The sequence below is a fragment of the Hyla sarda genome, chromosome 3 (assembly GCF_029499605.1).
Source record: "Hyla sarda isolate aHylSar1 chromosome 3, aHylSar1.hap1, whole genome shotgun sequence".
Lineage (NCBI taxonomy): Eukaryota > Metazoa > Chordata > Amphibia > Anura > Hylidae > Hyla > Hyla sarda.
The window spans coordinates 132,430,012-132,444,050 of NC_079191.1; the positions used below are offsets into that span (position 1 = coordinate 132,430,012).

At 39.5% G+C, this 14,039-nt stretch overlaps 1 protein-coding gene across 5 annotated transcripts in view; it reads left to right on the forward strand.

Annotated features, from left to right (window-relative positions):
• The window catches only part of SMC4 (structural maintenance of chromosomes 4), a 99,308-nt gene that overhangs the window by 26,487 nt on the left and 58,782 nt on the right, over positions 1–14,039 (forward strand). For all 5 annotated transcript variants that reach the window (XM_056565061.1, XM_056565060.1, XM_056565058.1 and 2 more), the window contains exons 6-10: positions 5,558–5,722; positions 6,769–6,896; positions 10,306–10,446; positions 10,532–10,682; positions 11,371–11,535. In XM_056565061.1, the coding sequence (XP_056421036.1) occupies positions 5,558–5,722; positions 6,769–6,896; positions 10,306–10,446; positions 10,532–10,682; positions 11,371–11,535 (750 nt within the window). The remainder of the gene's footprint in view (positions 1–5,557; positions 5,723–6,768; positions 6,897–10,305; positions 10,447–10,531; positions 10,683–11,370; positions 11,536–14,039) is intronic.

Consider the following 14,039-nt stretch of genomic DNA (forward strand, 5'->3'; position numbering starts at 1 on the left):
TGATAGGTATTATTGATAATTTTTTCATGATATAAAAAGTGACCAAAAATTACGCTTACGCCATTGACCGTTTTTTTTTTATTTTTATGGGAAAAGGGGGGTGATTCAAAGTTTTATTAGGGGAGGGGTTAAATGATCTTCACTTTTTTTTTTCCACTTTTTTTTTTTTTTGGCAATGTTATAGCTCCCAAAAGGAGCTATAACACTGCGCACCCTGATCTTTAACATTGATCAGTGGTTTCTCCTAGGAAACCACTGATCGATGATTCTGCCCCTTGACTGCTCATGCCTGGATCTCAGGCACTGAGCAGTCATTCGGCGATCGGACAGCATGGAGGCAGGTAGGAATCCTCCAGCTGTCTTGTAAGCTGTTTGGGATGCCTCAGCGATCACCGCGGCGATCCCGAACAGCTCCCTGAGCTAACCGGCATAGTTTTACTCTCACTTTAGACACAGCGTTCAACTTTGTACGCCGCATCTAAAAGGTTAATCGCGCACGGCACCGTGATCAATGCTGCAAGCTATTAGCAACGGGTCCCGGCCGTGGCCCCGCGTTATAGAACGGGAGCAGATTCATGATGTACCGGTACGTTATGTGTCCTTAAGAGGTTAATGACCACGGACGTAAATGTATGTCCTTGTTGGGCGGTATTTCGTGCACCAGGACGTACATTTACGCCCTGTGTATGACTGCGAGCTTCGGAGCGGTGCTCGGGTCATACACGGCAGGTTCCGGCTGCTATCATGGGGGACGGAGTTCCACTCGTCCGTCTCCCGGCGTCTCCTGCTCTGGTCTGAGATCGAGCAGACCAGAGCAGAAGATAGCCGATAATACTGATCAGTGCTATGCCCTATGGGTAGCACTGAACAGTATTAGCAATCAAATGACTGCTAGAAGTTGAAAAAAAATGTAAAAGGAAAAATCCCCTCCCCCAATAAAAATGAAAATTGAAAATTTTTCCCATTTTACCCCCAAAAAGCGTAAAAACATTTTTTTTATTTTTATAAACATATTTGGTATCGCCGCGTGCGTAAATGTCCGAACTATCAAAATATTTTGTCACATTTTACTCCCCAAAAAATTTATTAAAAAATTATCTAAAAGTTTTATATATGCAAATGTGGTATCGATAAAAAGCACAGATGACGGCGCAAAAAATGAGCCCTCATACCGCCATATAGGGTGATATGAGGGCTTAATTTTTTGCGCTGTCATCTGTACTGAAAGTTATAGGAGCTATAGATTTTAGAAGGAGGGTAGGAAAAAAGGAAAAAATTTTAATTGGCCTGGTCAAAATGGGCTTGGTCCTTAAGGGGTTAAAAAAATATACACAATACCCCTTTCCCCCAATATGAATTGTCAGCAAAAAAAATCCTTTTTTTAACCTGTTTGATGGGGGGAAAAAATTCTTATGTAAATGTGATAAACCATTAAAAAGTTTGAATACTTTTTGTACTTTTTTATTTTTCTTCATACAACCTCATACAACAATACTGTAGACTAAAAAGCCTTCAGAGTGTCACATGTATCTCAAAATGGTACCAATGAAGACATCAATGTGTTTTGCAAAAATATTTAAGGCCTCTGCATCTTGATATGATGCCTACAAAATATCCCAAGAAGATCCAAAATCCACTAGAGGCCTATGTGTATCATATAGCGTTCTAGTGCCGCATATAGGATATTTCTAAAAATGTCAAAAATTTGTTGCATTCCTCTTTCTGTGTTATAGAAAAAAATGGAGCAAAATGGCAAATGATTTTACTACTTATTAACTTTAGTGGCCAACAAAATCTGCAGCAGCAGATCTGTAACAAAAAATATACAGGTATATTTTTGCTGCATATTTTCAGCAGCTGATTTTGCTACCCATTGAAGTTAATGAGTAGCAAAATCTGCTGCACAAAATATGCAGCAGATCCTGTACGTGTGAACGTGTCCTTTACCCTATTGCTGCAGATTTGCTGCTCATTGACTTCAATGGATAGAATATCTTCAGCAGAAAACATGCACGTTTGAACATACTCTAAGGGTACGTTCACACGTGCAGGATCCTGTGCAGTTTAATGCGCAGGATTTGAAGCTGCAGATTTCAATGTAAACTAAATGACTGAGCACAGCTTCTAATCTGCAGTTACAAATCCTGCACTTAAAATCTGCGCAGGATCCTGTACGTGTGAACATACCCCGAATATTTGCTTGTTTTGTGCAGCTGATTTTGCCATTAACTTTAACTTTAATATGTAGCAAAATTAGCTGGAAAAAATATGCAGCAGATCCCTTAGGATCAGTTCACACGTATGTATTTTCTGTTGCAGATTTTGCTACCCATTATAGTCATGGAGCAACACAATCTTCAGCAGATCAGCAGCAAAAATATATACGTATGAACTGACCCTAAGGGTACGTTCACACGTACAGGAACTGCTGCATATACTTTTTTTCATCTAAATTTGCTACCCATTAACTTTAATGAGTTGCAAATTCAGCTGTTGAAAATATGCAGCAGATCCTGTACGTGTGAACGTACCCTAAAATATCAGTTTTAATTTTGAGTGGTGCAGTTATTAAAATGGGGTGAGTTATAGGGGTTTTGAACATACAGGCCCTTCAAATCCACTTAAGAACTAAACTGATCCCTAATGAGATCTGACTTAGTTTATTTTTCTTAAAAATTACTGCCAAATGTCCTAAAGTAAAAGGACATTTAACAAATGCAAACATAACCTTTATTTTTATTCGTTTTCTACCTTGATATTGCTATGTATTTTCTGCTCACTGTCAGATTCACAGACTGGGAAGGGGGCATTCCCCTGCAGGCGTGACATAATCTGTAGCCATACAGGGGAGAACTTCCTCCTTCACTCTACACACAGCCCAGAGCAGTTCAGTGTGAGACGAGCTATGATTGGCTAAGGCTGCACACACCCCTCAGCACCCCAGAATGCATTTCCTGATTTGGGACTAAGCAGGAGTCCAAAGTCTGTGCAAGAGAAGGGAGGAAATGTGCTCTTCTGGACAAGTAGGGAGACACCTAGTGGCAGCTTTTTTAAAAACAAATAAAACATGGAAAACTGAATATTTTTTTTTTTTAACAAAATATATTAAAGATTTATTTACCATAAGGAGTGCATTAGCAAAAATTAATTTTAAAGAGAACACCCATTTAAAGACATAAATATTTATCCTCACAAATACGGGGTTAAAGGGTACCTCTCATCAAAAAAACTTTTGATATATTATAGATTAATGTATGCAGAATAACTTTACAATTGCATGTTATTAAAAATTATGCTTCTTTCTATTTAATTTTCCACTTTGAAGAAATGACCACTAGGGGTCTCCCTACCAGTCCTGGCAGCAAGCATTTCAGACTCATGCTGGAGTCCTAAACACTACGAGCTGCCGGTCTGCTTTGTTCACAAAGGAGAACACTCAGAGCTGCCAGCCTGCTTTGTTCACAGCCTGTTTGGCTGTGAACAAAGCAGGCTGGCAGCTCTGAGTGTTTAGGACTCCAGCATGAGTCAGAAATGCTTGCTGACAGGACTTATCGGGAAAAATACAATAGAAAGAAGCATATTTTTCATTAACATGCTATTGGAAAGTTATTCGACATTAATCTAAAATATATCAAAAGTTTATTTGATGAGAGGAACCCTTTAATGTGTCAATACTTTATTTCTCGCAATATTGGAAAATGTATAGTGACATGTAGTGTTTTGCAGCGCTATTTTAAAAAAAAATAGATAAAATTATACATGTTCATTTTTCCTAAGTCTTATTTATAAAAAAAAAAACTATATAAATATTTGTTTTCTCATTGCAATTTTATTCATTCTTTATATGATTATGATTATTAGAGTTGTCCCTTGCTTTTAAGGGATCACCTGCACTAAGCTGTCCATATAGGTTAATAGAGCATGTGTCTATTATTAAAACACGGTTTAGCTGGAGCGCCATCCAATCAGCGCATCAAGTGTGCAAGCAGCCTTGTTCATTGTTTGAAAAAAAATACAGGTAATAGTTCCCTATGGGGGCAAAAAAAGAAAATTGTGACTTAAATGTTAATAAGCCACTCCCACAATAAGTTTAAATTCCCACTCCCCCATTTCCCAGCTTTCCAAATAAAATAATGCAAACTAAAATAAGCATAAAGCTACTGTCACATGCAGAGAGATCCAAATTATTAACTCCTTTTGGGCCAAAACCTAAAATTTAGGCTGTGCTTGGCCGAAAATGCATTGCCCCGCCCACTTTATATTTAAAAAAAAAAAAAAAAAAAAAAAGGTTTTGCTAAATTGTATTATCAGAAATTTTTAGTTTAATTTGTGAATTTAAGTAATCTGAAATTTAATATTAATAAAATATCACACACTACAATAAACCGACCCTGGCCCCCTTATAAACTATGGGCCAATGTTGGAAAAATGCAACAAGCATTATGTTCTGGTCCTGCTTTAGATGTGCTGATCCTGCTGGTTTTCGCCACCAACTGCACTTCTTCTGCCTGAGTAAGTTCCGAGCCAGACCCCATTTTGCCCTTGAGGACACAGGAAAATTCCAATTTTGCCTTTTTTGCTTTTTCCTCCTCGCCTGCTAAGAGCCATTACTTTTTTATATTTTTACAGACCAATATTAGGGCTTTTTTGTGTGACCAATTGTACTTTGTAATGACACCTTTTAATTATACCATAAAATGTATGGCAGGAGAGCAGACATTTGGCCGCCATATTAGCTGATTTGATCCCCGCCGGTGATCAGATCAGCCAACGGAACCACCACTGATGCTATGATCAATATTGATCACTGTATCTGAGGAATTATGGCGGACATCAGCGATCACGCTGATGTCCGCAATTACCGGCGGGTTCACCGGGACCCATGCGGTATATGCACTTTGCGAAAAAACTGACAAGTTTTCTTTAGTCTGTGGATCTTGCAAAAAGCAGAGAAGAGGAGGAGATTGCTGGAGCTGCCCTGAGACAGCGGGAGGTCCGATGAGTGCGCACCCCCGAGCTGATAATGGCAGCTGAATGTTTAATGGCAGTCGAGCGCGATCGTTTATGCCCACTATTACCAGGGGGTGCCTGGCTGCTGCTAGCAGCCCGGACCCACCATGCATGAAGCAGGCGCAGCTCCTGTGCTTGCTTCATGTACAGGACCTAAATGTCCATTGTCCTTAAGCTGCTAAAATAGTTTTTAGCCTTTATTGGCCTTCTATTATGCTTGGTGTTCTTACCAGCATGTGCTTTTTTTCATTGTCCAGCAATTGCATACAAAAATGTGTTGTTGTGTTTTATTACATTTTTTTTTTCCGCATGTTGGAGCTGTTTTTAATGCACACGTTACTGTGAATGTAAATCTGTTTGCAAAAGCACAAGCAAAATTGCTTCATTATTGGTTTCCCATTGATCTGAGCCTAGTGTGAGACCCATTAGGGACCAAGAAATTGTGTGAATGACAGAATATATTGCCAATGTTTAAAAAGAGGAGTAAAGAATTGTTATTTTTCCTCTACTTCAATTCATGTATTTGTTTCGTGTTAATCTGTGATAGGGTGAAGTAGAACAAATTGCAATGATGAAGCCAAAAGGACAAACTGAGCATGATGAAGGAATGCTGGAATATTTAGAAGACATTATTGGCTCAGGGAGATTAAAGGAGCCAATTGAACTTCTTTGCCGCAGAGTGGAAGCCTTAAATCAGCAAAGAGGGGAAAAGGTGGGTTCTTGTTCTACACTAAATCCAAGCTACAATAGACCATGTCATAAGTCACATAGTTTCCAGGGGAGCCTGGCTGTGCTGCAGTGGATGGGTGGATAGCCATACAGGACAAGGCTACACAGGTAATAGAAACATATTACACAGTATTATATATTGTCATATATTGATCATATACATGGGATCATGGGCTAAAAGACTGATGCTCGATTGTCCAGTTTGATTGCAGGGGTTTTCCAGGATTATGAAAACAGCTAATTTCTTCCAAAAACTGCACCACACACGTCCTCAGGTTGTGTGGTATTACAACATGGCCCCATTCACTTAAATGAAACTCAACTTCAATACCACACGCAGCCAGGCATTGTGCTGTTTTTTGAACAAATTGGCTGTTTTTCTTTTCCTGGATAACTGGCCAATGCCGGCGCGCAATGAATCACACTGCCTCTCTACCGGTCGACCGGCCTAGACAAACATTGCTGTGGCCAGTAGTGTGACTCGTCCACCACGGGCAACCAGAATGAAGACTGGATCGGTGATACTGGGACACTGAGGGAATGGCAGCAGGTGAATCTTGTTTGTATTATATACTAGCAGCCCGGGAGTAATGGCCGCAAATATTTGTGCTGGAGACTCCTTTTAAATTAAAAAAAAGAAAAAAAAAATACTGGTTTAAAGAATTAGTACTTAATAAATCAATCTGCTGCCATTTTGATGCTGGATTTCATTTCTTGTCCCTGTTATAAGACCTAAAGTAGATATCTACTCAGCCAGTCACTGGCTGCTGCAGTGACCTGCCTCATACACTTATAAACAGAGCTAGCATTTTCTTCTGTCCAAATAGGGACCCAGGTACCATCTAAATGGCAGTGATGCAATATCGAATAGTGGTGTATTTTTTTTTGTCTTCCGCCATGTAGAAACCAATTTTTTTGCTCTTGGGTGAAAAGCAAGTTTAGGTGAAAAAAATTGCTTGTTAAACACTAAAGGATAAATAAATAAAAATACAATTTTATAACTTCATTTTGTTGTTCCTCTTGGAAAAGCTCAATAGAGTGAAACTAGTGGAAAAAGAAAAGGATGCGTTAGAAGGAGAGAAAAATAAAGCCCTTGAATTTCTCACTTTGGAGAATGAAGCATTTAAAAAGAAGAATCGGATCTGCCAGTATTACATGTAAGTGTGTTATAGAATGTAAGAAAATAAAGCATAATGCATACTTGAGGTACACCCAGCAGCTAATTGGTTTTATAGAGCTTTATTTCCTGCGCAATGTCCGACATTTATCATTGTCTTTAGACTGTTTTGTGTGTAAAAAAGTACAAGCAGGGTTTATTTTTGCCTTTTGGTTAACACATTTCTGCTGATTTTGGAGTTGCAGTCCACTGATTTTGGCAATTCACATGATATGGAAGGCTTTTATGAACTGCGACTTTTTGTGAAAAGGGGCAAAAAAAAGCGCAAAGCAACTGAAGTCTCTAAAACTACACCAGCCCAGACTAAGCTTAGCTTTTTGGTGTATGTGAAGAGAGAAATTTCAGAATATGTGACCTGCACAAAATTTTATCAAATGCTCTGTGACCATTTAATACATTTGGTGATATATTGAGAGATATATACATACATACATAGATATATTATAGCGTTTATCAATGCATTCCTTAAAGAGTACCTGTCATCAACAAAAACTTTTAATATGTTGTTCATAATCATTAATGAAGACATATTGTAATATATCTTCATTTAAAAATATTAATATTTATACCAGTTTTTTTCATTTTATACTTTTGGCCACTAGGGGTCACTCTTCTATGCCTGGTCTGCAAGCAGCATCCTATGCTTTTCATAGTAAGTGTACAGCTTTTAGGACTAATGCTGAAAGGGATCTGGTCCTTCCACCGGAAGTTAAGTACTCTCAGCTCACTGTGAGCTACAAGCCTGCACATGCCTCTCATATAACAGAGGCCAGTCACCTCCCCCTCCCCCCTGCTCTGTGTTCTCCCTGCCCCTCACCACACGTTATCTTATACATTGTATTATCTCACTGCACTCCCTGCTCTGTGCCCCCCCACATTCATCTTAATCACTGCCTCTGTAATTGCTCCATCAGCCCCTGGTTCTCAGCATTGACTTTTTAGTGCAGAGAGACAGGCTGCCATCCCTCCCCTGTACTTAGTCTGTATGCACTCTGCAGAGCAGTGTTTCCCAACCAGGGTGCCTCCAGCTGTTGCAAAACTACAACTCCCAGCATGCCCGGACAGCTGTTGGCTGTCTGGGCATGCTGAGAGTTGTAGTTTTGCAACAGCTGGAGGTGCCCTGGTTGGGAAACACTGCTGCAGAGGGAAAGCAGCATACAGGAAGACTGGCAGAAGCAGAGTCCCGGCCAGGCTTCATGTGAAATCAGGGATAGGCATAGTTAGAGTAAGGGACAGATGGGAAGGGGGATCAGGGAAAGTTTAGATGATGACAGGTACTCTTTAACTGTTATTTGGCACATTCCTTTTGCATTGTGAGTCTGCAAAATAATGGGCAAAAAAGCAAATTCATACCCTCCCTGTCTTACCTTAGAAAAGTGACCTCCTACAGACAGTATTCGTCTTTGTGCCTTCTACTGGTTTTTATGCTCTCACCCTAGGATATTGTATATAGTGTGTGTCTTTTTACCAGTTAAGTGTTAAATCCCTTAAGGACTAAGCGTTTTTCAGTTTTTGCATTTTCCTCTTTACCTTTTAAAAATCATATCCCTTTAAATTTTCCATAAAAATCCATATGATGGCTTATTTTTTGTTCCACTAATTCTACTTTGTAATAACATCAGTCATTTTACCCAAAAATCTACAGTGCAACAAACAAAAAAAATCATTGAGGGAAAAAACCATTTAGTTACTTGGGGGCTTTGGTTTCTGAGCAGTGCATTTTTTGGTAAAAATTACATCTTCTCTTTATTTTGTAGGTCCATACGATTAAAATGATACCCTACTTAAATAGGTTTGATTTTGTCTTTCTGTGTATGAGGGCTAATTTTTGCGCCGTGATATGAAGTTTTTATCTGTACCATTTTTGTTCGATTTTTATAAAAAAAAAATGTAAAAGAAAATGTTATGGTATAAAAAGTGACCAAAAATACTCTATTTTGGAGTTTGGAATTTTTTTTTTTCGTGTACGCCATTGACCATGCGGTTTAATTAACAATATATTTTTATAGTTCGGACACTTACGCACGAGGTGATACCACGTATCTTTATATTTTTATTTACATCGTTTTTGTAATGGGTAAAGGACTTCTATAAGGCAAGTGGTTAAATCACATCTATTAACACTTTTTTATAAAAAATATATATATATTTTTTTTTGCAATGTCATAGCCCCCATAGGGGACTATAACATTGCACACACTGATTTCCTACACTGATCACTGCTATGCAATCGCATAGCATTGATCAGTGTTATCACAATCAACTGCTCCTGCCTGGATCTCAGGCACTGAGCAGTCATTCGGCGATCAGACAACGATGATTGCCACCAGGACTGACCCGATATGACGCGGGGTCACCGCGTGACCCCGTGTTATATCGCGTGAGCCAGTGCAGGGCGTAAATATATGTCCTGAGTCAAGGAATTAATAAATTATTTAATGTATTCCCTTATATGTGCATTATAGTAAAAAAAAAATTCATATTACCTTTTTTTTTTTTTTTTCCCAATCGACTGATGCCAGAAAGTTAAACAGATTTGTAAATCACTTCTATTAAAAAATCTTAATCCTTCCAGTACTTTTTAGGGGCTGTATACTAAAGAGAAATCCAAAAAAGAAATGCATTTCCTGTGATGTCCTGACCAGTGCTCTCTGCTGACCTCTGCTGTCCATTTTAGGAACTGGAGAAAATCCCCATAGCAAACATGCTTCTCTGGACAGTTCCTAAAATGGACAGCAGAGGTCAGCAGAGAGCACTGTGGTCAGGACATCACAGGAAATGCATTTCTTTTTGTGATTTCTCTTTAGTATACAGCCCCTAAAAAGTGCTGGAAGGATTAAGATTTTTTAATAGAAGTGAGATACAAATATGTTTAACTTTCTGGCACCAGTTGATTTAAAAAAAAAAAGGTTTTCCACGGTAGTTCCCCCTTTAATAGCTGCCAAATATTATTTTTAGAAGGCTGAATGTTGAATTAACAATTCTACAAAATAATTTTGTTAAAGTATATAGGAAATATAAAGGACATCTCTCTCATTTCAAGCTTTTTAATGATGCATGAGGAGGTAGAAAGGCAGAGTTTGCCATGTTCAGCATTTTAGCAGGGCTCAGCTGGGTGCTGGTTGTCAATTGTGCCCAAGACCATGCCTCCATGACACTTCTCCTCTCCTCTTAATATGGCAACATTTGTGGAAATAAACACACGGACCAAATATAAGGTTTAACAGGTATTATTTTATTGTAATCTATGAAACTCTTCTGGCAGTTCACCAGTGCTATAAGTGGAGACAGATTTAGTTTAAATCACTAAACATGATTAGAGTTTTTGGTTTGTATTTCAAGTAATAGCTGCTTTGTGACCAATAATTACTTTTACATTTGTTTACAAGACATGATCTTCAGAAACGTACTCAAGACATGGAAGCTCAAAAAGCAAAAATTCAAGAAGACACAAAGGAGATAACTGAAAAAAGTACGTCGCTGTCTGAAGAAATGAAAGAGAAGAATAAATCTTTGAAAGATGTTGAGAAGTAAGCGTTTTTATTTTTTTTTCATTTGTAATAAATTGCAAACATTAAATCATTTATCTAAAAAAATATATACACTTTCTCCAAGGCAAATAAATAAAATCACCAAATTTATTGAAGAGAATAGGGAAAAATTTACTCAGTTGGACTTGCAAGATGTTGATGTACGTGAGAAGCTGAAACATGCAAAAAGCAAAGTAAAAAAGCTACAAAAGCAACTTCAAAAAGACAAAGAAAAGGTAATCTTTGATCCTTAACGTGGTAAAAAAAAACTTTAAACCGCTGTTAACATTCACTTAATGGCATTTACACTGGTTAATAAGAGGTCCACTCACTGTGGAAATGCCCTTTACTAGCTAAAGGGTTTTGTGGAAGGGGTACTCTGCCCCTAGACATCTTATCCCCTATCTAATCTGGGACCCACGCGATCACTGTACAGCACCCGGCATTCACTTAGAACACTGGGTGCGGGATGTGGGGTCGTAATGTCACTGCCATGCCCCCTTGTGACATCACACCCCCTCCCATAGACTTGCTTTGAAGGGCGTGGCTTGAAGTCATGAGGGGGTGTGCAGTCACAAGGGGGCGTGGCAGTGAAGTCAAGACCCGCCGCCCACTCCAAGCGTTCAGAATAAAATGTTCCGAACGCTGGGGCTGCGGAGTACTTCTTTAACTATTTCAGTATGTATTCTACACACAGATATTATAGTTAAAGGGCTTTACAGGATAGGTGATAAGACTGTCATCCCTGAGACTCAAATAGATCATTAGAATGGGGGTTAAGTGTAACTTATCACAGTTGGTAAAGTTCCAATGAAGGGGCACACAGATTAGACGCATCAACTACTGTTGATTCTTGAGAAATCTCAAATTAACCTTTATGATAGTATGGTAAATTGGATATCTCTTCCTTTTGTGCTGCAATAGGTAGAAGATTTAATAAATGTCCCTGCTAACAGCCAGAAGATTATTGAGGAGGCAAGTAAGAAAAAGGAAATTCTTGAAAAGCAAAAAGAAAAGGAGGAGGAAAAGTTGAAAGAAGTTATGGATAGTCTAAAAATAGAAACCCAGGGTTTACAAGAGGAAAAAGAGGTTTGTAACAATATATTTTTACACCTGCATTATTTTTGTACCTAAAAAAAGTTTTACCTGAATGATAAACCCCTTAACGACGCAGGACGTATATTTACGTCCTGCGCCGGCTCCCAAGATCATATCTGTGTCGGTACTGGCGAGTAACTGTAGCCGGGACCCATGGCTAAAGAGGGTCCCAACCTGCCTCCTCGTTGTCCAATCGCCGAATGAATGCTCCGTGCCTGAGATCCAAGCAGGAGCAGTAGAGTGCCGAAAACACTGATCTATGCTATCTGTGCTGGCAACCAGTGTAATGCATGTTATAGTCCCCTATGGGGGCTGTAACATTGCAAAAAAAAAGTTAATAAAGATGATTTAACCCCTTCCCTAATAAAGGTTTGAATCACCCTCTTTTTCCCATAAAAAAACAAACTAAATATAAACATGTGGTTTTGCCACATGCGTGAATGTCTGAACTATAAAAATTTTTTTTAATTAAACCGCACTTTCAATGGTGTACATGTAAAAAGAAAAAATCCAAAGTCCAAAATTGCATATTTTTGGTCACTTTGTATACACTTAAAAAAGTATAAAAAACGATCAATAAGTCGGATGAGAACAAAAATGTAACCGAAAAAAAATGAGAGTGCAAAAACTGAAAAACCGTGAGTCCTTAAGCTCTTAAGGAGAAGGGGTTTTCCCATTTTTGCACTTAATTTTTTGTTTTTTTTTCCATTTTTGCACTTGTGATTTTTTTTAAAGGAGGAAAAAATTACTCATTCAATTTTGCACCTAAAAATCCATATGATGGCTTATTTTTTGCGCCACCAATTCTACTTTATAATGACGTCAGTCATTTTACCAAAAAATCTATGAAGAAACGGAGAAAAAATTCAAGAAAAAAACACAATTTTGTAACTTTTTTGAGGGCTTCCGGATCTCAGGCACTGAGCAGTCATTTGGCGGACACCTCCTGGGGGAGGTGGGGGGACCTTCCTAGTGTCCTACAGCTGTTTGGGATGCCGCGATTTCCCGAACAGCCCACTGAGCTAGCCAGGGGTAGTTAAGTTTCACTTAAGACGCGGCGATCCACTTTGAACGCCGCGTCTAAAGGGTTAATAGCGCGCAGCACCGCGATCAGTGCCGTCCCGCCGTTGTTAGAGGCCGAGCCCGACCCGCTATGATGCGTTATAGAAAGGGAGCCGACTCGGCATACAGGTACGCCCTTGTTCCTTAACAGATTAAGGGTCATCTGGTGAAAAAAAATTTAAAAGATGTAAAATAATGTATTCTCACAACTTTTGTTATGAGACGTCAACATGCAGGAAATGCCAGCCATTAATTATGGCAACGGGACTCTGAAAATTGTAGTGAACTGCCTCAGCCATTTTCACAAGTTGAGTCTGCTTCATAAACTCAAGGGACCTTCTGCTATCACCATCTGACATGCACTGTCAATGATGGGCATCAAAGATCGGTTAACACTGTAGATGCTGCAGTCAAGAACAGCCATGCCAACTAGTTGGAAATTTAACAGATTTCACACCTGTCAGGATTCTGTTGAGCAATCTTGCAACACAATTGCATGGCTATGATTGTTTGCCATGGAAGCCAAAGGCCTCCTTCAATCCTCTGTGTTTACCATGTAAGATCTGCTTTTAGCCAGGCTACACTAGTATATCACTGATATTGCAGTATACTGTAATACAATTGCAATTAAAAGATTTCTTCAATTTTACCTGTCATTAACAAAAACTTTATATATAATACCATTATATGTATATTTGTAATATATACTAATAATGTAGTAATTGGTTAAAGGAAATCTGTCAGCAGTATCACCCGCACTAAAGCTATCACACAGGCTTGTAGTGCGGGTGATGCTGATCAAAACAATACTCATGGCATCCAGATTCGCCCAGTCATTGCGCCGCTATTCACTTTTTTCTTTATGCAAATGAGGGCCTTGGGGCATGGGCGGAGCTCCAAACTAGGGGCTTTGCCTGGCTCATCAATATTCATGACCAAGTGCGCAGAGACCTGCTTGTCCACCTAAACTTGCTGTATTTGGTCTCTTAACCCCTTAAGGACACAGGACGTGCCAGCTCCTGATATGTGAAGCACGCTCAGGGGCTGATCGTGCTTCATACCCGGCAGGTGCCGGTTGCGATCAAAGTTGATTGTAGCATCTAAAACTGGAGCTGTTGCCGGTTAGCCAGGGCTGCAACGATTAATTGATGTTATCGATAAAATTCGATAACTGGATTCGTTGGCGACGAATCCCGTTATCGAATAATCTGCCGATTCGTTGTCCGGGTTCCAGTCAGATGCTAGTCCGCACCGCCGCAGCCTCTGTTAAGTTAGTCTAGTCCCTGTCCCACCCTCCGCTACCCACTGCTCACCAATCACGTGTGCGGCTGCTTCTCTGAACTCCCCTCCCCCCTCCGCTTGTGGACGCTCTACACTTATGGAGCATCAGCCTGCCGTGGATGACTCCGTACTACTGCCGCCAGTAGGACAGT